The sequence below is a fragment of the Astatotilapia calliptera genome, chromosome 19, assembly GCF_900246225.1.
Source record: "Astatotilapia calliptera chromosome 19, fAstCal1.2, whole genome shotgun sequence".
NCBI classification, from domain to species: domain Eukaryota; kingdom Metazoa; phylum Chordata; class Actinopteri; order Cichliformes; family Cichlidae; genus Astatotilapia; species Astatotilapia calliptera.
Window position 1 is genome coordinate 30,513,126 of NC_039320.1, and position 22,795 is coordinate 30,535,920.

At 40.4% G+C, this 22,795-nt stretch overlaps 1 protein-coding gene across 3 annotated transcripts in view; it reads left to right on the forward strand.

Annotated features, from left to right (window-relative positions):
• clmna (calmin a) overlaps positions 1-21,812 on the forward strand; it is a 35,256-nt gene extending 13,444 nt beyond the window's left edge. Inside the window, exons 2-13 of one of the 3 annotated variants that reach the window (XM_026151939.1) lie at positions 7,274-7,335; positions 11,331-11,426; positions 11,532-11,615; positions 11,694-11,786; positions 12,509-12,705; positions 13,163-13,356; positions 14,928-15,010; positions 15,114-17,261; positions 18,113-18,294; positions 19,021-19,108; positions 19,196-19,248; positions 21,538-21,812. In XM_026151939.1, the coding sequence (XP_026007724.1) occupies positions 7,274-7,335; positions 11,331-11,426; positions 11,532-11,615; positions 11,694-11,786; positions 12,509-12,705; positions 13,163-13,356; positions 14,928-15,010; positions 15,114-17,261; positions 18,113-18,294; positions 19,021-19,108; positions 19,196-19,248; positions 21,538-21,655 (3,398 nt within the window). In that variant the 3' untranslated portion in view covers positions 21,656-21,812. The remainder of the gene's footprint in view (positions 1-7,273; positions 7,336-11,330; positions 11,427-11,531; positions 11,616-11,693; positions 11,787-12,508; positions 12,706-13,162; positions 13,357-14,927; positions 15,011-15,113; positions 17,262-18,112; positions 18,295-19,020; positions 19,109-19,195; positions 19,249-21,537) is intronic. The other 2 variants (XM_026151940.1, XM_026151941.1) reach the window with 2 other exon arrangements.
• The last annotated feature ends 983 nt before the right edge of the window (positions 21,813-22,795 follow it).

A 22,795-nucleotide genomic window follows, 5' to 3' on the forward strand; every position in this document is an offset into this window, starting at 1 on the left:
CTCCTCTTGCTCACACACACATAACGTGTATGGCAGTCCATTCTCCCTGCAGCACGGACTACACTGCCCATGAGGCTACATTCTTTAGAGCTATGCCTGTAGCATTCTGCCTGTTAGCTTAGCACAACAACAACAACAAAAAGGCACTCTCTCACCCAGGAAACACACAGTCGCAGAGAGAGAGAGAGAGAGCGCGTTGCCCTGTATCCATGGCAACCGTAAGCTGCCGCCTGGCACAACAGAACATCACAGCTGTCAAACAAAAACCAAACAGTTCTGACCCGCCACAATATGAAACAGGAAAATACCGCAGTGTAATCCATTTATTTCAACAAAGTAACTGTATTCTGAATACCACCTTTTTAAACGGTAACTGTAACGCAATACAGTTACTCATATTTTGTATTTTAAATACGTAACGGCGGTACATGTATTCCGTTACTCCCCAACACTGGATACAAATAATATCAGGCTGATCCTGCCATGATTTGTTCCCCCAGTTCAAATCACGGACAAACAGTATCCCACAGTTGTTTGTTTTTAAACCCATTTTGTACAGAGAGGCATTTTTTGAAAAATGTATTGATAGCAATGTTGAATATTATTACACAGGAAAAAAAACATCTACATGTAAAATAATCACACCGTGACGCCTCTGCCTTTGTAAATGGAGGGACAGTAACTGCGTGTGTGTATGTAAGCGTGTAAAACCTGCAGATAGAGACAAAATACTGTTAATCTGACTATCTGCCATTCTGCAATTCATCTCATATAAACAATAACGTGGCGCACAGCGTGGCGTGAAAAAAGGCACATACCTTTGACGTTGCGTGACCAACTCTGTATTCCTCATCCACACATGAACGCAAAAAAGAAGTTTTTAAAAACCTCAGTTTTCGGTGTGGACGAAACAGCTGCGCTTTCAAAAATACCCGTGTAGGTGCTGATGTAGCCTAAAAGAGTTAGTAGTTTATTTTCTTACTACCTGTAATTTATTGCAGATTACTTGTATTTGCTTAATTGTTTACTAAATGTTTGAGGTGTGAAATAAACCACAATGGAGCAAAATATGGGCGTGTGTGTGGTTGGAGGATGTGTTTGTGCGCGCGCGCGCGGGGGGGTGCGAGCGAACATTTTTCTTGTAAATCAAAGGGGGTCCTAGCAAAAAATGTTTGAGAACCACTGGGTTATGGCGTTATTTTTGTGCCACTATTCTGAGCGCACGTAAAAAACATTTTGCAGGTGCAAGTGTTGCATGTTGAGGAGAAATTTATTTTGAGCGAAGAAAAGCTAAATTTGAGTGAACAAAATTCAATGCTGCGTGCAAAAACTGTATTTCAGTGTTTGCTATTACACACACACACACACACACACACACACACACACACACACACACACACACACACACACACACACACACAACAGCAGCCCCTCTCGCTCAGTGTTTGCATTTGCGCTTTATTGAGACATCACATATTTACAAGAGTGCTGTAACGTTTTCGGAGATTTGATTAAAACAATTTAATGGGTTAAATGTCGACGGGGAAAGAGTGGACCAAAGCGTGGGGAAACAGCTTCTTTGAACTCTGCTGTTATGTAATGTCTCTGGATGATGCAGCACTGCAGTCTAAAGGGATGCTCCTGTCATAGCTGCTCAATAAATATTTCAGTGAAATTGCTCTACTGCTATTTTGGTATTCTGTTACCTTGAGTCACAAACCAGCATTAACGCTGCAAGTGTAATACTGATAATAATTAGGTCCCCAAACACAAAACAATCACAATCACTAAAAGAAAGGACTTTCTCTGGGAATTTGCAGTATTTCATCTCTTGAGTCGGCATTCAGAGTGACACCAGTGAATGTGTAGGTGGATCCAAGATATGTGCAGTGATTCATTTTCAGTGTTATCAGAGTGTAAGAAGTTGTCTTTGTGGCTCAAACTAGCAGAAGTCAGAGCTAACCCTTCCCTTTGAAATTACCATCTTTTAAAGACGTTTAATTAAAAACAACATGTCAGGTAATGCTGTATAAGAACCAGTCCATTTTTTACTACAAAGCCAGTTCAACCTATCTGGGATATCTTTCTGTTATCTGGATTCACTTGCCCTAACATTGTTGATCAGCGTCAGCAGTAACATGAAGCTGGTTATCAACTCTTAAGTTAACCCCGAGTTTCCCCTGCATGTTCATATGAAAGGGGTGACAGCAGCTGACCAAACACGAAGGGGTGTTTCATGGATCGCATGACTCTTCCTTCAAAGAAAATAATCCCTCCAGAGATGTTATCAAATGGTGATAAGCTCTAAAAAGCATAAATGTAAACCAGTAAACTGCAACACTGTTGATAAAAGGACAAAAGATCAGTGCTGCACAGAGCAATAAAATAAAGATTTTAATTCCAGTTAATTATTTTATCACTGTGTTCTCAGTGCTGCTGTTTATTTCCAAAGCGGCGACTGCACATTTAGAGCTGTGAAGACTATTTAAACATTAAAGCTTACTGTCTCACAGCCTGATGAAGAAGACGTGGAAATCGCTGCAGTTTGTCGCAGATCACAGTGATAACACTGCGACTGTTTGCTCGGGTATTCTTGACGTGTGTTCTGTGTTCTAGTAGCTGCAATCCCAGCAGAAGAATACATTTGATAGCAGATTAGAATGAAGTGTAAAAGAACTTTTTAACATTTTAATTTTGATACACGGACATTCCTGTGACAAAGCGACACACAGTTTTAAGTATGGCTTAACAACCTGTACATATAACATGTATCCCCAGCAGAAAATCTCTTAAAACATGCTGTAAATAAAAGAATCAGTGAAAATGTTTCCAGTAGATTTGGAGCCAAAAGTGAACACCTAACCACTTACTAATTAATTATAATTGCTAACTTTCTGAGTGCTCTTCCTCCACCTCTGTGTACCCAGTAATATCATTAAAGCTGTAAATACATCCTTCATACTGCCCATAATTTAAAAACAAAAAAATTTGCACAGCAAACAAATGAGAGCAGCCAGCCAGAGAAGGCTTGGCTTAGATAAATGTAACTTGAGCACAGATGAAAGGTGGTTGTTGGGTAACTGAGCATAAATCCCAATTTTTGGATAACTCTGATTTGTTTGGTCTCAAAATTCTCACAAATGTCAGCGACACATTTTAAACAATACAAAATGTGTTTTAGACATGTGAGAGGGTAAATAATGCTGCTGCTATGGAGTTCAGAAGTGAAATCATCAAATAAATTTGAAGCCTTACGTATACAAGGCAGGATTTAAAAAACCGTGGGTGGTAACAGTCATCTTAAAGTTAGTCATATTTTGCTCAGTCTGTTCTCTCAATGCCTCAAGCACAATCTGAGATACATGGAGTTACTTGCAACATGTGAAATAGCAGCTTCATGAATGTTGATGGTGATGCAGTTACATCCCCATCCCCGGTGTCTTTCTTCTAGCTAATGTTTTGTGCCATTAGCTTTGTTGGTGAGAATATATACTACCTCCTCCAGTGCTAACCAGTTAACTGTAGCTTACGTCTTTGTGTTGTTGTGTGCTGTTCAAGTAAATCTGTTGCAATGAATGAGTGAGAGGATCCAGGCAAAAGACAGTGAACACAAGTGAATCTAACAGGGTGAAAGAAAGAGGCACAAAAACTATACTAAGACTAAAACAAAGCAAGAACTGAAAGTACAGAATACTGATGAATATAAGAACATGATACAACAGACCTGCAGAACCAAGGACACATGAAAACCACGTAAAGATAAACATGAGCTCCGAACTTCAAAAAAACTCATGACCAAAAAATAAAAAAAATCAGTTTGTAGGCATTTTCTAAAAGAGGATGACAGATGTGCGACAACCAGAACAACAATTTCCAGTACTGAGTTTGTTTGCTTTCTTCTGAAATGATTGGTAATCTACCCTCACATTTGAATAAAATGATGATCATATATCTATTGTAGTACAGTCAAAGCTTATCCATTAATCACCAAGTTATGAAATCTGACATAACTTTTGAAAGAAGCCCATTCATTATGTGTTATGAAAGTAATGTCAGCAGCTGAAATCGTTTTTCCAGGGGTCCGTTCTTCGTACCTCGCTAAGTAGGTTAGCTGGATTTGATTGTTGACGATTTCGCGTGATCTTGGATCGTTCGGTTCCCCGAAGCTCATCCGGGACTTGCTGCCATAGCAACAGAGCCGTAAGCGTAAACCTGCTCGAGAGCAGGTTCACTTTATGTAAACAGGATTAGATCGCGGCCACGCAGGTATGTCTGCTTCATTTATACGAAAGCAACAGCGATATTCCACCACTGTTTCACCATAAATAAATAACATCAATGTAACTAAAGATAATGCAGCACTTGATCCATTTATTGATTTCATACAGATACATACAGGTCATTTCCTAAAAAAGGGAAATGTACTATTAACATTCTATTACATGTATGTGATTATTACAGATGTAATTCATATTTCAGAGTAGTAATTGGAAATCACTTCGTGTAATCAAGATGGGAGACCACGGCTATAAAAGCGAAGGTGGATTTGGGAAGTCTGTCGCAGTCATATCCTGTCCGTATACGCGAGCAGCCCATTGCGGAAGGTGCAAGATTGATAAGGAGAGTCCTCAGAATCCAGCGTATATTGCGGGATAGACAGGATCCTTTAGCTCAGCGCGACAGTGTGCTCATTGAGAGATATCGATATTCCCGTGAGGGTATTATTTACTTAACCAACTTGTTGACGAGGGGGTGCAGGACCACCACCTGTCTTTTTTTTGCTCTGCCCTTTTCTTGGTTGCTGTTATAAACAAACAGATTATTCCAGGGTCTCTTTCCAAGAGACGACAAGCAATATAAGTGATAAATATTACCATTCTGTAGAATATTCTTATATTTCCCTTTTACTTGTTCCCATGTTCTAGTGGGTCCTGTTGTGGCTCTAATGTGTAAGGGGATATAATATAACAATATAATATAATGTAATGTAATATTGGATAATATAGTGTAATATAATAAATCTACCCTACCGCCTACTGGTGTTGGCCAGAGGGGCCGATGGCGCGATATGGCAGCCTGGCTTCTGTCAGTCTGCCCCAGGGCAGCTGTGGCTACAACCGTAGCTGCCTCCACCAGTGTGTGAATGTGAGAGTGACTGAATAGTGGCATTGTAAAGCGCTTTGGGTGCCTTGGAAAGCGCTATATCAATCCACTCCATTATTATTGTTATTATTAAATTATTTACGAGTTTAATTTGTCAGCAACTTCCTGCCAGCCCTCTCTCCTTCCTTTTGCAGCCTTTGCAGTGTTCCCTTGCGTTCTGATTAAACTCTGAAACTCCTGAAATCCCTCACTCAAGAGTTCTTGCTCTGCTGCCGAAAAATACCGAGCGCTCTCCTTCGACATTTTCGCCGACCAATCAGAGGGTTGCCGATCAATGTTTCTACTATCGATGCGTAGCCCCTTTTACGACACCCAGTGATCTCACATTACTTCATCCAGCTGTACTGATCGTCAACAGCAGGTGTGTTCGGGGAACCGGATTAGCGAGCTCACGGTTAGCGCGATGGTTTGGTCTTGGATGTGTCATTTGATCTTGGATGTAGTAAGCGACGTACGAAGAACGGGCCCCAGGTGTAATATCTGACACACTGCTCTGGTCCCTGTTAGGAAATGAATGCTGAACTGTGGCAAGTGGCTGATGTTTTAATGAAACATTAAGTCAGTGTCTTGCATACCTAACAGTGTATCCTTTTTAGAAGTGGGAAGTAAGTAATTCTTTTTTAATAGGAACTTAGTGAAGCTCAATTAAAAATAGTCAACAAGAGTGGCATCAGTGTTTGAGGATATGACTGCTGAAAGCAGAGAGACCCATAAAAAGGCTTAGCATCACAAGATGAAATAGAATTGGTACTGAAAGTATTTCATCATTGTGGGAATAGTTAGGACCTAACTAGAAGTATGTACTTTGAACCCTTGATCATCGAGTACGGTGGGATTCAGTCTGTAGCACTGGCTACTCTATAATTGTTTTAGAGCATACTCTTCAGTTCATCTGGCTCATCTTTCCTCAGGCTTTTTCCCGTCATGCTTTTTCGGTTTTCTCACCTAACGCCACCCCCTTCTTCTGTCTGCTGTGACAAAAGCCTCAGCTACACCCCCTAAATACCAAAACTGGCACTCTCTGAGAACAGTGAGGTAAATCCTCTGCTGGAAGGCATTCCCTTTGAGGAAACACTGCTGAGGTTCACTTTACTGGACACATTGACAAGATGTATCAGCATTCTACATGTTACTCCTCTGATACAGAGGTGCAGCTGATATTGATTTTTGCTTTAAGGTGACCTGTCATCAAACTGCACTGTGATGATGATGATGATGATGAAACATTCAGCATTACTGCAACTGTATAAGCTCTCGTTACCCTTGTCTGCAGCGTTTGCTTCAGTACCTGACCCATTCTGAACATGGAAATAAATAACAGCTGACTTTGCTGCCATGGCAACCCCTCCGGTCCGCTCTCTAGTTGTTTCCCTCCATACATCCACTCTCTATGTTGCAACTTCTGCCTCTCTAGTATTGGTAAAGGAAATTAACAGGAAAAAATAATAATTGTAATTCATCTGACCAACTAGAGTTTCCGCTAGTTGGTCATTAGCTCAGCGGTCCACCTGGCCTGAGGTGAACCAAACAAATATTACTGGTGTATCTGTATTCTGTATATCATTGGTGTATTTGTAGTTTATTAGTGGACAGATAACAGAGTTTACAGGCATGACTACTGGAAGTAGTCAGAGAGCACATGTGACACACTGACTGATAATAGGACCAAATCCGCTGCCAAGCAGGGGAGTTTACATGTTCTCCCGTTGTGGGTTCTTTGCAGATCCTCCAGCTTCTTCACACACTCCAAAGCCATCCTTGTTAGGCTTGTTGGTGATTCTGAATTTGCCATAGGTTTTATTGTGAGTGTGAATGGTTGCCTGTCTCTGTGTTGGTTGTGCGATAAAGTGGCAACCTGTCCAGGGTGTACCCCGCTTCTCATATCGTGACAGTTGGGATGGGCTCCAACCCTAATTAAATTGTTCTTTTTATGAGACAATAACATTTGGAGCATACTCTCTAAATACTACTTTCCATGCATTGTGACTGAACAACATTATGTCACAATGCAATGCATTGTTTTGAATAGTAACCGCAGTAGACCTACGTGTGCTGTCTTCTTTGATAAAGTAACTCTCAAATCCTTTTTTCTTGTTTTTCTGTGTTACAGTTGAAAGGGAACTGGTTCAGAAGAGGACCTTCACCCGTTGGATAAACCTCCACCTAGAAAAGGTTTGTGCAGAGCATCAGGATGTTATCACTGCAGAACATTCACAGGACTAGAAACATAAATCATGCTCAGTTACTGCAGTTGCTACTCTTTAATCTAACTGCGGTTAAGCAGAGGAACCCGCTCATACACATGGTAGGACACACAAGATGGATATTAATGGGGACAGCCACTCTGAATTATGTATGTGGTTGTGTGAAACTGCCTGTGTGTGACATTAAACTTTCATTTGGTTTTCTACTGTTGATCCAATCTATTGTTAATCTATTCCCCAGACATACTCTGTTTCTAGAGACTGATTATGATTCTGTGGAGTCTGTGCTTTTCTACTCTGGAGCTTCTGTTTTGCTTTTGTTGGCAGTTCTAATCAGGGGTGAGTCAGAGTTAGCTGTGAGTTGGAGTGTCTGATCAAGGCTTTTGTTTTGCCTCACACAATGAGCCTCTCTTCTCTTATTCACTCTTTGGCCATGTGTCAAATTTCTGACCCACTAATTGACAATCATGCGTTTGTCTGCTGTCAACTTGGAAAGTTGATTCCCCCACCCTCTGACCCCTCCACCACACAACATGCAAACCATGTTCAGACTGGTTCACAAATCCCTGAGTTGTTTTTTAATTGTTATGACAACAGAGCTAAGTGTTGGCTCATGCAGACTGATTTTAACGATAAGCCTGTGCTTGCACTTGCTGCCGTTGGCCTACGTACCATGTCTTTAAGCAGGTAACAATTAAACCAAGACTTCAAAACCCATCATTTGACCCAGCTGTCTTAGCTAATTATAGGCCAATCTCCAACCTTCCTTTCATCTCAAAAAAGAGTAGTTGTCAAACAGCTAACAGATCATCCGCAGAGGAATGGCTTATTAGAAATTTTGAGAAAATAACTCGAAATTTCGAGAAATATAACTCAAAATTTCGAGTTACTTTTCTCAAAATTTCGAGTTAGCTCTGCCAATCAAAAATATACGTGAATGAGGTCGCTTTCTTGTTACCCGGAAGCATATGGCGCAGAGGAACGCGCACTCAAAAACGGATCCCAACAAATTGGCGCTTTCGCGAGTACGTTTACTGATAGTAACACCATGTGATTCAGCTAATAACACAGGGATTTCATCATTTGTGAAGCCAGGCTGAAAACACGCAGCAATCTGTGCATTCACGACTGGATGTAATAACGGTAGCTTAGCTGTAGCATTTGTAGCTGAGGGCTTCAGCTTCCGGGTAACAAGGAAATGACGTCATTCACGTAGATTACTGATTGGCAGCGCTAACTCGAAATTTCGAGTTGCTTTTCTCAAAGTTTTGAGTTAATAAATCGAAATTTCGAGTTACTTTCTCGAAATTTCGACATATTAACTTGAAATTTCGAGAAAATAACTTGAAATTTCGAGAAAATAACTCGAAATTTTGAGTTATGGATCTTTTTTTTTTTTTTTTTTTTTTTTTTTTTTTTTTTAGTGGGGGAAACGGGCTTCCATACAAAGGGGTGGGATTAAATAAGTGTTTACTTCTTCCCACTCCCTTTCAACATGTAAATTAATCAGAACGGTTTTTTTTGTATGTAATTTGTATAGTATTTTTTTTCTTTCTTATTTTATTGTTATTATATTATTATTATATTGTTCACATGTTGAAATAAATTACCAATCAATCAATGTTGAATTGTCTCGCAGCTGCTCTATTCCCATGTTGTTGCAGTATGTTAATGACTAACCTCGTATTGTGGATGGATGATCTCAGTTGTTCTCCTGACTGAAGTTTGGTCTGTTTACGGCATCCTGCCATGCAATTACATTTGTCCCTGACCACCAGAAACCTTCACGTTAACTTTTATCGAGTATCAAGTTAGCGTTCATCCTTCAGCTTCACTGTGCTAATGTTATGCTAACGTAGCTGTTTTACTAGTGATCACGTAGGACATCATTATGTACCAGCTAGTCCAACTTCAGTAACCCTAAAAAAGTCGCTGCTGTTCAGTTTTCTGTTTTCATTTATGTTGGAAGTGATAGCAGAGCTGTACGTTTTAATTTTTTCAGAAATCTCTCAGTCAGAACATGCTATATCATGTTTAGGTGGAAACTAGCGAGCTAACTTCCTGCTAACTTCTAACTCCGTTGAATTTAATAAATTCATGGATGCCTGGATGTTAAACTTAATTGTTACACCTGGTAAAGCAGCAACGCTGATCATTTTATTACAGATGAAAGGATTTAGACAGTTTTTAACTCTTAGTGATGCCGCAGTGTTCGTTTGACATTGGGTCCAAAACTCCATCTGCTTCAGGTCCCAGATTACTCTGCGAGGCTCCTCACTACGGCAGCCATAATGCTCCGACAATCCATCAAGCGGTGCGGTTTCATAGCTTACCAAAGTCGTACTAAAACATTTCTTGACAGATTTGTGCACGCTGTGTACCACATAAAATCGGTTCGAGGTCAGTAAGCACAACCGGAATTCATACAGAAGGCACACTGTCGATTTTTGAGAAAATTAAAGGATTTTAAGTGTGACTTATAGTGTGTAAAATATGTTATACAGAAGAAAAGAATATATCGTGATATATATCGTTACCGCACATGCTTCATATTATACTGTGATATGGATTTTAGGCCATATCACCCAGCCCTAACTCAAAGCATCCGTTTAAAACATTAACATTAATTAAAGTGTACAGCAGTGAACCTTTGATTTTTCACAAAGCTCTTATAGTTTGCTGCACAGCTGATGACAGGAAATGTTACACAGTTTCTACAATCTTTCAATGCCCAACCTTCATCAGCTTGTTGCCAACCGGAGATTTCAGTGATTTAAGACAGTATTAATGTTGTTTTTGCTCTGTGCTGCTCAGCTTGAAGCGTAATGATCTATTACAGTTTAGATCTTGTTAATTCCCATCACAGGTCATGTTAAACTAAACTCTTCAACTTCTTGAAATTGAGCCTTTATGCTAACATTTTCTGTTTACTTTATTAAATATCAGATTTCATTCAGATTTAAATGATGTAGGTGTAATGATGTAAAGTAGGTTTGTACAACCCAATCTACAACAAAATGAGATGTTTTAATAACTGTAAATAAAAAAGAATGCCACATTTCATTTCAAACTTTTGGTCACACGTTCCCCCAAAAATGCCCATATTCTCAGACCACGTGGAAGAACATACCAGAGTCATCCAGATATGCTACATAATTTTTCACACCAGACTGCACAGTGTTCATCAGCCTTTGAAAAGTGGCTGGGACATTTTTTCAACTTAAAAGATTTGGCAGTGTATTCTACAAACCCATCTTCCAACATCCGATGACCGATCCGTGCTGGGTTAATGCAGTATACGTGCTGGATGATGGGTTTGTGGTCACCACTCTCTATGTAATGCTCAAGAACTGTGGCTAAGACAGCAGACTCTAGATGTTTTCAATATTTTGGTATTCTCATTTTTTTAACATGTTGACTTTCCAAAAATGGGACTTTTTGTTCCTGTCAAGTCTTTGAATTGAATAGTCTATGTCATTGACAAAACGGTTTGCAGGACTGAGTCAGTGTGGCTAACAACCAAAGCCAAGACATTAAATTATTCCTTTAGCTGAGAGATCTTCATTCTTAAACTGTTGAGGTGGGGCAATGAAGTTATTGAAGTTCTGGTTTCTATCAGGAGAAACCAGAACTTCATGATATACAAATGCATAAACACAGTCAGGGCTGGAATTCAAAATGTATTATTTATATATACTATTTTTTTGATTAAATATGATGCTGTTTTTATCTGCATTTTACCCAGTGTCTCAACTTTTTGCTTGGATGATTGTCTATGACATTAACAGAAACAAGAATCTGCATCTGTACTGCCAATTATCAGCTTTAGTAATTCCTAAAAAGGAAAACAATTGATCATGATCATGATCATTTCTGTAAATGGTAATAGACTCTTTTCCTTTCTCCATGTCTATTGTTAAAGAAAGCCCTCTTTTCTCCTCATTCTTGTTTGTCCATCCACAGTGTGACCCACCCATAGAGGTCCATGACCTCTTTCAGGACATCCGGGATGGGCGCATCCTCATGGCCCTGCTGGAGGAACTCTCTGGCTGTAAACTGGTCAGCCTGTAACACTGACTTTTAAGTGCTAGATTGGTTTTGCACTACTTGCTTTGCCAAGTGTTGTTGCTGTTTTATAGGATACTTAATTGTACTTTTTCCCAGCTTCATGGGTTCAGGAAGTCCTCCCATCGTATTTTCCGACTGAATAACATCGCCAAGGTCCTGTCTTTTCTTGAGGAGAGAAATGTGAGTATGACAGTTAAGCAGTGGTTAAATTGCTGGATGAAATGCAGAACTGTGAGGACATACACGCTCTGTCAACAGGTAAAGCTGGTCAGTATCGATGCAGTTGACATTGCAGATGGAAATTCCTCCATCATCTTGGGACTCATTTGGAACATCATTCTCTTCTTTCAGGTAATTGCATTTTTTGTCTTGAAGCTTCTTCATCAAAATCCTCTCTCACTTCTCTAAGAAGAGGATGCTAGTACAAAACGGTGTATTTTTCATAAGCTTTGCACTTCCTTTCTCTAAAAGGGAAAGAAAGCTCTTCTCCTCTATTCTAGAGTCAGATCTAGGCGAGGTTAGCTATTGGCTAAACTATACCTTTTTCTTTTGTTAACTTCCAATGCAAATCTTTGTTTAACACAAACTGTAATATAAGATTTGTGTAGCTTAAAATTTGGCATTTTATAGCAAAGCCAACAATGTATTGACAGCAGAAGTTATTTTTTGCTTTGGCATCAGTGCTTTGACAAAGAAACTTTTGTTCATCACTGTTAAGTAGATGGGCCTCAAAGCGTGGTAGCTATGATCACTCAGCTAATCAGCTGCTATCAGGGGTGAAGAGGCAAATGTTACCCATCTTGTCAAATGTTCAGTCACAGCTGTTTTCTTATTCTGAGTAACTCTGACAGTGTAAACTGAACTAAAGGTGAAAAGCTCCACAGATTCTCCACTAAACGAATTCTCAGTTTTATTCTTTCACAATCTGTTTAAGGGTAACAATTTCATCCAATGGTTACTATAGTAACCATGATGCAATGAGTCAATAGATATGAGGACTTTATCTGTTTAATGCCTAAATGTTGAAATGAGTAGTAAAGTAGCTCAACTAACTCAGCTCTTCCACCACCCAGATTAAGGAACTGACTGGGAACATCAGGAGCCAGTTCCCCTCCTCTTCCAGCCTTTCATCCATTCCCACCAGCTCTGACTCTGACACATCCTACAGCAGCACGCCATTGGACGACAGGCAGTCAGCATCCACAGCCGTGCGAGAACAGAGCAGGGCCATTAAGAAGTTACTGCAGTGGGTACAGAAGCGAACACGCAAGTGAGTTGGAGCTGCCGTTTCCATTATATGGAAATATGTTACATGCATTATACAATTACATAGTTTGTGTCCTTTTTGGAAAAGCAGTAATTCTTTGTATCTGTTTGTGTTTGATCCAGTTAGTTCTTTGTGGTCCCTCTATATTCTGCTTTTCTCTTGCCTTTTTACCCTCACTGCCCAACTGGTTGAGGCAGATGGTTACCCCTCTAGAGCCTGGTCCTGCCGAAGGTGTTGTCCTGTGAAAAGGACGCCCTTCCCTCCCATTGTCACCAAGTGCTTACTCATCGGGCATCGTCTGATGTTTGGGGTTCCCTCTTTGGTTATGCAGGTTTTTTCGTTTTCAATGGAAAGTGCCATGAGATGATCAATGTAGTGTTTGTTTTTGTTTGTTTGGGTTTTTTTTGGTGGTGTTCCTGGACTGGCCCTTTCCACAGACTATTTCTTATTTTTGTTACAGGTATGGTGTAGCAGTGCAGGACTTTAGTAAAAGCTGGATCAGTGGTCTGGCTTTCCTGGCTGTTATTAAGTCCATTGACTCCAGCTTGGTAGACATGAGGAAAGCCCTACTGAGAAGTTCCAGAGAAAATCTAGAGGATGCCTTCAGAATCGCCCACTACAGCCTGGGTATACCGCGCCTTCTGGAACCTGAAGGTAACAAGACAACAGCTACTTTTACTTAACAGCCTAATCACTACTCTAGTGACTGAAACTGTAATTCATCTATTTTACAGATGACGTGATAAAAGAGAGCTCAAGAACAGTGACAATAGTAGTTGAGTGTATCTCATCAGCATATTTTTGTAATGTGTGAGTAATTTCTTGAGATTAAAATGCAACAGTAAGAAAACCTTCGTTAAGAGTCAGAATCTAGTCAGAATCAGCTTTTCTGAGGATAGCCGACTGCTTTTGTGTATCAGAATGAATAGCCTTCAGAGATGCTGCTTTTAAGGGGGCGAAGTTTTACATTCTACTTTGTAAGGAATGCAGCAGTGACCTTTTATATTTGTGAGAAGAAAATGACCCAGTGGTTATATGATAACGTAAACTCCCATTAACAGGAAGAAAATACATTTTACTCAGCACCAGAGAACAAATGGACCATAAATATAAAAATACATGCACTGTGTATACGACACATTGCTTAACTGTAACTTCCTGTAGTCTTTTGTGTTTCCCATGCTACACCACCACATATGCTCCCATCTGTCCTCCATAGGCAGACTGCTGCCACTAGAAACTTTTATCTGAAGTGTTTGCAAACAGTGTTACACACAGTATTCTATAAATATGTTTTACATTAGCTCGGCTGATAACGTAATTCTTGATTTAGCAGACACTGAGATTCAGATGGATTATTTGCTAACAAAGAATGAGAAATCCTTTTTGTTGTACACGTGATAGACTGAAGGATTTGACGGGGAATATTGACCATCATTTGAAAAAATCAAAGCTGTTAAATTTAGCGTAGTGTCATTTATTTTTACCACATATAAAAAATGCTGTTACACTACACAGTAGCCCTTTGAGACAGTCTTCACTGAGTTAATAAAGTAATGGTAGTTCCTTTTTACACAGAGCTGCAGTGCTTATGCTGTATTTGTCCTGGTCTAGTATGCAAGAGACAGTAAAAAACAGACAGCCTGTAGATTTCCCCATTATTATGAGTGGAAATATAGAACCTTTCAAGGTAATCCTCTCGTGCATCTCTGGGCTGTCTTCAATTGGCTGCTTTGTTTTTAAGATCAGTCCGTGGAAGTTCCATTGTATTTGTACTTGTAATGAATGCTTTGGTGCTCCTGTAAAGCAGTCATTCGATGCTCCTGGTCTCAGTCTCTTGCCTGGCACACAACTGTCAGAGTTAGTAAGATCACATTCTTCCAGTGAAAACTGCTGGAAACCTAACTTTCATCCCCAGTGACGAGGTAGAGATTTTGCCACAGACAGGAAACTGGTCAGAGTCTCCTAAGACCCTCCAAACAGAGCAGCTGCACTGGAAGCTGTGTAGGCATGCCCAAGGAGATTATGTTGAACAGGAGCCTTACCTAATTTAAGTTGGACACGGCTTTTTGATTTTCATAAGCCTGTTCCTGGATTGTCTTTTGGGCACATCTTGGACATAGGATCATACCATAATAACAATAATAATAATAAAAAGGCATGTTTACATTTAGTTACTCTTTCTTTCACTCTTGTTCTCTCTCAATTTTGCTTTATTTGCTCAGATGTGTCTATCAATGCACCAGATGAGCAGTCTATCATTACATATGTGTCTCAGTTCCTGGAGCACTTCCCTGGTATCGAAGAGGTATGAAAGATCCCTTACCTAGACAAAATCAGTGAATTGGAATTGAATTGTATTTTGACTAAGCAGTCATTTGAAAACTGATATTTCCCTGTTCCCGTCTCAGCCAGAGGAGCCCTGCCAGTTAATTGAACGAAGTGTCTCTATGGGCCGACTCAACTTCAGTGACTCTGACCACATGAGTAAAGGTACTCACCGAAGCAGAATAAGGGAGAGGTCCTATATGTTTCAGAAGGACTGTGCCCAACCCCCACCCAAAATCTTAATTTCCTCTGTATCGGAAGACAGAAGCATGATGCCACCTTCCTTCAGGGTTACGGCAACTCGATCGTGGTCCAGCGATGACATTTTGACAGATTCGCCCCACACAGATGACCCCATAAAACCGGTGGAAGAAATCTTAACCAACAATGATGACCCACAGCTGTCTTATACTCACTCGCCCACCGGCTCATCAGTACCCGAGTCTGTAAACACAGAGTCAGTAATGGATGACTCTGCAATCAGCTCACCGGACTCTTGGGTGGAGAGTGAGCTTGCCGTGGCAGGGGAGAAGGATGGTGAGAGCCAAAGTTGCTTGTGTGATATTGGAACAGCTTGGGATGTGTACCGTGCGACTCCTGTGGAAGTAACTGCTATTGATGAAGGATTTATCCCATCCATAGAAGAAAGAGCCGCTGATGAGCAGTCACTGAGTGAGTGTTGTGTTGATGAAGGGATTTACTCTTTGAGCTCACTGGAGAGCATGCAGGACAGATTCCAGGGGCATGCTAAGAAAAGGGAAGTGCGAGTAGCTGAAGTGGAAGATTCAAAACTTGAAAGAAGCAACAAGGACTTGGAAACGGAGCAGGTACCTGAGCAGATCAATACTGAGGTTATAACACAGCTAGAGTCTGAGTCCCTAAAAGAGAAGGAGCAAGAATCTTCAGCTGAAGTGAGCAACTTTGGTGCTGAAGATATCCTTGAACCTCAAATACTGAGCTCCAACACATCCAGCGACTATTGTGAAGAATCTGTGAAAGAGAATATTATAGAAGACGGTACTCACAGAGATGAGAAATGTGTGAAGAAATCTGTGGATGCACAGAACCACAAAGGAGAAACTAACAGTCAAAGTGAATTTCTGCAAGACATAAATGTCTCTGAGGAGGTTGAATTGGAAACTGAATGTCATAAAACAGACTGCTGTGGTTCTTTAGAGAACAAAAAAGAACCAGAAATGTTAAAGGGCAGGAATGAAGTACTTGTAGAAACACAAGATGAAGCAAGTGAAGGACTTTTAAAAGACAGCCAAGACTCTCAGGACACAAATAATTCTGTACAAATTACTAAAGCTTTAGAAAACACCTCTTCTACCAACACAGAGGAAGTATTAACAACAAGTCAGGATCCAAGCATAGGCATGAATATTCCTTCCATCTCTATTGTCAGTGTGCCAGAAGAACAGGATGAACACGGTACTGATGATGAAAATCTCAGCCAGCCATTGGTGTTTGTAAGCGAGGTGACCGACATGTGTGTCAACAGTACTGCAAACCCAGGTGAAAAAAGCTCTACCTCCAATAAAGACGATGAAATTATTGCTGAGGGTCTGTTTGAAAATGCTAAAGCCACATCTTCAGGAGAATTAATGGATCCAGAAAATCAGCATTTAATTGATATAAATGAACACAATCTATCATCAAATGAATACGTGCAAGGTCAGATTGAAATAAGTGAAGATGGTGATAAATGCAAGCCTCCTCTTGATGATTCTCAGGGAGAAACTAACTTTTCTACAGAGGCTGAAACTCATATAGTGGATATTGAGCATGCTGTAAATTCCACTGATCCACCTGATGGACATGAGAGCAAACTAGCTGACACCTTTTGTAGCAGCGACATAGCCAACACACAGCTTAGTACACTGGATCCATTCAACACCGAACCAAGTGATGAGATAGGGACGTTGCGCTCTGAACCAGCTACCCTGTCCAGAAACATGGACGTTTTGTTTTACACGGACTTTGATCGAGGTTCTCCAACAGAGGATCTGGTTGGTGACCCTGTTGAGCCCATGGATCTGTTCTACCCTGACAAAGAAGAGCTCATGTTTACAGACCAACCTGACACTGAAGCACAAACCTGGCCCTCTGTTTTGAGTGTCTCTGCTCTGCAGCCAGCACCACCTTCAGACATTTTACCAGATGACCAACAATTCGATCCGCTGGGTGAAGACTTCAGGGAAGTGGACTTGATAGAGGAGCACGATGAGGTAAATGTGAACCTGTTTCACTTTCTTGGGGCTTAAAGGTCAGTAACACTGTTGCGTTGCGAGTTTTCAGGAGCATTTCTGTTGTCATTTTGTCTTTTCTCTTGCTATTGCTCTTAAGGTATGTACCGCTACACAACTCGTCATTGTCTCTAGCCTTCAAAATGTGAAACACATGAGTTCTGCTGACTTTATATTGACCATGTCTCATATTTCGATAGTGGAAAAGTTATTTCGCTGTATTTACACTGCAAAAACTCAAAATCTTACCAAGTATATTTGTCTTATTTCTAGTCAAAATTATCTCATTACACTTAAAATAAGACACAATCAGCTACAGGGCAACATTTCAGTAAGCTAAAGGAACTTGTTTCAAGACAGTGAATCTTGAAACTAGAGAAAAACTAGAGATTTTTCACTTGTTCCATTGGCAGATTTTTTCACTTAATACAAGATATTTTAGCTTAAAATAAGTGAAAAAAATCTGCCAATGGAACAAGTGAAAAATCTCTAGTTTTTCTCTAGTTTCAAGATTCACTGTCTTGAAACAAGTTCCTTTAGCTTACTGAAATGTTGCCCTGTAGCTGATTGTGTCTTATTTTAAGTGTAATGAGATAATTTTGACTAGAAATAAGACAAATATACTTGGTAAGATTTTGAGTTTTTGCAGTGTAGCATTTTATCACCTAGCCCTGCCTTCAGCTTGTTTGGCAAGTTTCTCAGAGACATTACTGATACATTAAGTGGTTGATGATTTTCACACAATGAGCAGGACAGAAGCAATGATATGTTGAAGTGTGACGTTTTTTTCTGTACTTTTTATTCTGTTAAAATATCTCTTTTTATCCTATTAGGTGATCACAAAGACCACCCAAGAGACAAAGAATGTATTTGGATCCCAGCAGCACTGCTTGTTGCCTGGAGTGAAGCTATGTAAGCCCTTAGGAGATGCTGATGTTCTAGCAGACAGGAGGGATCCCAGTGAGGCTGAGCAACAGAAGCCAGTCTCTGCCAGGGAAAACACAGAGCCTGTGAGGTAGGCTTTCTATTCTTAGTGTACACTGAGAAGCACACTTTACCCAGGGGGAAAGCAATGTTGTGGCAAATGATGGGATTCTTCTGACCCAGCCTTTCAGTTAGACATTTCTATAAATGTCCTGAAAAGTGGAGGCTGTAGGAAATTAAAGGAAGGCAGTATGAGACAGACAAGACTGTGACTTGAGAATTAAAGACATTAAAGTGAAACACTTTCTTCTGTGCTTTCTAGCTAACATTCACACACATTTATCAGAGTATGAATGTGTTGGGGTTAGTATCTTGCCCAAGGATATTTGGCCTGCAGACTAGGGGGTGCCAGGAATTGAACCACCAACTTTACCTATCAGCAGATGACCTGCTCTACCTCCTGAGCTACAGCCACAGCTGGACCAATCTCACTTTTTAAAAATACATAGCAGAAAATAAAGGAAAAAAATAAAGGATCTTTTTTAATGTTTAAAGCCTTTTTATATTCTTCAGTTCTGCCTGACCCTTAAGTATTAGTAGAATCAGAGCTTGGTCCTGTCTGGTTCTTTGTTTTGTTTTAGTGTTTTCACTGTAAACCTGAAGTTTCTTGAGCCAGAATGTTGGAGCAGCTTAGTGTTGCTTTCATGCCAGTACTTATTCTGTGATTCCAGAGGCTTGAAAAAGTAATTGTTTTTGTTATTTCCTGGCTTTACTGTCTCCTGTTGAGAATGAAAGTGATAGATTTTTGTTTCGTCAGGAGCAGTGGAGGTTCCAGCAGACAAGGTGAAAGCCATATCCCACCAGTTCTCCGTCACAGAAAGGGGGCTCATTGCCCCGAGTCAGTGGTGAGTTTGATGCTCCTTTCCCTCCCACAGAGATGTTAAAACAATGAGTACCACTGTATATTGAGAGTGCGACTGGCATTTTCACAGGACAGTCGGAGAGCTGTAACTACAAAAGCTGACCGTGATGACTTTGATTTTTGGTAAGAGCATTTCCTTCCCTGATTTACAGTCAGGTCCATAAATATTAGGACATCGACACGATTCTAACGTTTTTGGCTCCATACACCACCACAATGGATTCCAAATGAAACGAACAAGATGTGCTTTAACTGCAGACTGTCAGCTTTTATTTGAGGGTGTTTACATCCAAATCAGGGGAACGGTGTTGGAATTACAACAGTTTGCATATGTGCTTTCCACTTGTTAAGGGACCAAAAGTAATGGGATAGAATAAGAACCATAAATCAAACTTTAATTTTTTAATACTTGGTTGCAGTCAGTCACAGCCTGAAGTCTGGAACACACAGACATCACCAGATGCTGGGTTTCATCCCTGCTGATGCTCTGCCAGGCCTCTACTGCAACTGTCTTCAGTTCCTGCTTGTTCTTGGGGCATTTTCCCTTCAGTTTTGTCTTTAGCAAATGAAATGCATGCTCAATCCGATTCAGGTCAGGTGATTGACTTGGCCATTGCAAAACAGTCCACTTCTTTCCCTTCAAAAACTCTTTGGTTGCTTTTGCAGTTTGCTTTGGGTCGTTGTCCATCTGCAATGTGAAGCACCGTCCAATGAGTTCTGAAGCATTTGTCTGAATATGAGCAGAAAATATTGCCCGAAACACTTCAGAATTCATCGTGCTGCTTTTGTCAGCAGTCACATCATCAGTAAATACAAGAGAACCAGTTCCACTGGCAGCCATACATGCCCACGCCATGACACTTCCACCACCATGCTTCACTGATGAGGTGGTATGCTTAGGATCATGAGCAGTTCCTTTCCGTCTCCATACTCTTCTCTTCCCATCACTCTGGTACAAGTTGATCTTGGTTTCATCTGTCCATAGGATGTTGTTCCAGAACTGTGACGGCTTTTTTAGATGTCATTTGACAAACTCTAATCTGGCCTTCCTGTTTTTGGGGCTCACCAAAGGTTTTACATCTTGTGGTGAACCCTCTGTATTCACACTGGTGGAGTCTTCTCTTGATTGTTGACTCTGACACACATACACCTACCTCCTGGAGAGTGTTCTTGATCTGACCAACTGTTGTGAGGGGTGTTTTCTTCACCAGGGAAAGGATTCTTTGATCATCCACCACAGTTGTTTTCCGTGGTCTTCCGGGTCTTTTGGTGTTTCTGAGCTCACCGGTGCGTTCCTTCTTTTTGAGACGCCTGATGTTTTTGCTATCTCTCTGATGGGTTTGTTTTGTTTTTTTCAGCCTAATGATGGCTTGCTTCACTGATAGTGACACCTCTTTGGATCTCATCTTGGCAGTTGACAGCAACAGGTTCCAAATGCAAACAGCACACTTGAAATGAACTCTGGACCTTTTATCTGCTCATTGTAATTGGGGTAATGAGGGAATAACACACACCTGGCCATCTAACAGCTGAAAAGCCGATTGTCCCATTACTTTTGGTCCCTTGAGAAGTGGGAGGCACATTTGCAAATGTAAATACCCTCAAATAAAAGCTGACAATCTTGTTCGTTTCATTTGGAATCCATCGTGGTGGTGTATAGAGCCAAAAATGTTAGAATTGTGTCGATGTCCCAATATTTATGGACCTGACTGGAGTTGTTTGTAACACTCAAGCCTTTAACTGTGATGTAGGTTTACCGTGTTGCCAAGTTTGTAACAGTAGCTGCTGAATTGAAGTAACTTCAAATTATGTTTTTGTGAGCAAACAGCACTCGAGTTAGATTTATACGTGGCACAGGAAGGACGGACGTCTTCATTTCTCTGAAGCTTACAGATTAGCAGGAGAACCTACGTTTGGATGTACCTGTGAAGACTACACAGACTTCCTTTGAATGAAATCACAACGTAGCTGGTCCATGCAACTTGTTTTTGTAGTAAATATAACAAAAAATTACAACATGGTAAATGCTGAAATCTGTTGCTGTCAGAAAAATGTGATTTGTTACTGGACATGACTTTTGTAACACAGCAGACATCTTGTTGTAACAGACAGGAAGGCACATTCAAATTTCCGTTCCATCTGTGTGAGCTAATTCCAGCACGGCTGTAGTGTGCAGTCTGGTTCAGCATCATAGCTTTGCCTCAAATGTGGGTTTCTTCTATGTTAAATTGTCTGCAATGAAAACAGCTGCTTGAGTTAATATAGCGAGAATGTGCTGCAATACTGAAAATGTTATGAAGAGCACAAGTGTGTGAACTAGCCGAAGAGTGCAGCTCAACCACCAATTAAATCAAATGAGCTCAAACACTGTGCAAAGAGAAAGTAAAGTTGCACTTGTCTCTGTGTGTGTAGGTGGAGGGAGAACTGGGAGCTACGTGTGCTGCTGCTGCTATGGTTACTGCTCTACTGTTTCTGGGTGTTGCCTCAGATCGACCTGAAGACACTGCCCGACATGCTGCTGAACCGCTGAACGCACACACACGCGCACAAGCACAGCTTCTCTGAGCTATGAGGAAAAATAAAAAACTTTAGGTTTTTTAACATGCACATGCTCATACAGCCAACTGCCACCTTTTTATGAATCTACATTAAGTGAAGATATTTAAAACCTGTATAATTTAAAACTACAAGAGCTTGTTTTCTGTGTTTTGGTTTTTAGCTTCTAGTGTGGCTTAAGCAGTTTATGTGAGAGTGTAAAGGTCACTTGGGGAGGAAAAACATTGCAGTCTTTTTAGAAAAAGATCACACTTATATGAAAATGAAGTTAAAAATTTAAAGATCAAAATTTTACTGGTTTAAAATAAACAAACCAGATTCTGAAAAGGTTGGGACACTGTGTAAAATGTAAGAAAAACCTAAACAGAATTCTGTAATCAGACAAACCAAAATTTGAAATTAATTTTAAATTAATACATCTGCTAGAAGATTCTGGGGTAGCACTGGCGGTATAGTTTTTATGAGGCCTGCTGTCATCATGCACCCAACTGATTTTTAGATGAGGCTGGAATCCTAATTTGATTTGATATCTAAATTTAATTATTCACTTCTAACCTAAGAACAACAAAATGTAGGTGTAAAAAGTGAAGATAAAAATGTCAGATCTGAATCCATGATCTGTTTTGGATAAGTAGACTCTGACATGGTTTGCTGATCTGTTGCAGAGCCTATCATCTCAGCGATTAAGGTTCCGGGTTGACTCGACACTAATTTAGCTGCTTTTCAGTGTAAAATGTGCCTAGGCTCAGACGCTGAAATTCAGATACCAAAATGTTGTTTGACATAATTCAGAATAATAATGACTTAATCTGAGTCTGTGCACACAATGTAAATGTTCAGAACCTGCAGATAGTCCATGTTTAAGAACAACTCTAAAATATATATAATATAAAATATATAGTTTGAGTGTCAATGTCGTGATATGCTGTGCGGCAGGCAGGACCCTGGAGACAAAAGGATAAACTCAAAAGGATGTTTACTCCTGGATGTCACGGAGACAAAGCTGGGCTCAAGGCAGAAGTGCAAAACTAGGAGACAGCAGAGAAAACACAGAGCGTGGGAGCATGGACAACAAAACATGAACTGAAGAAAACTGAGATGACTGAATGGCAAA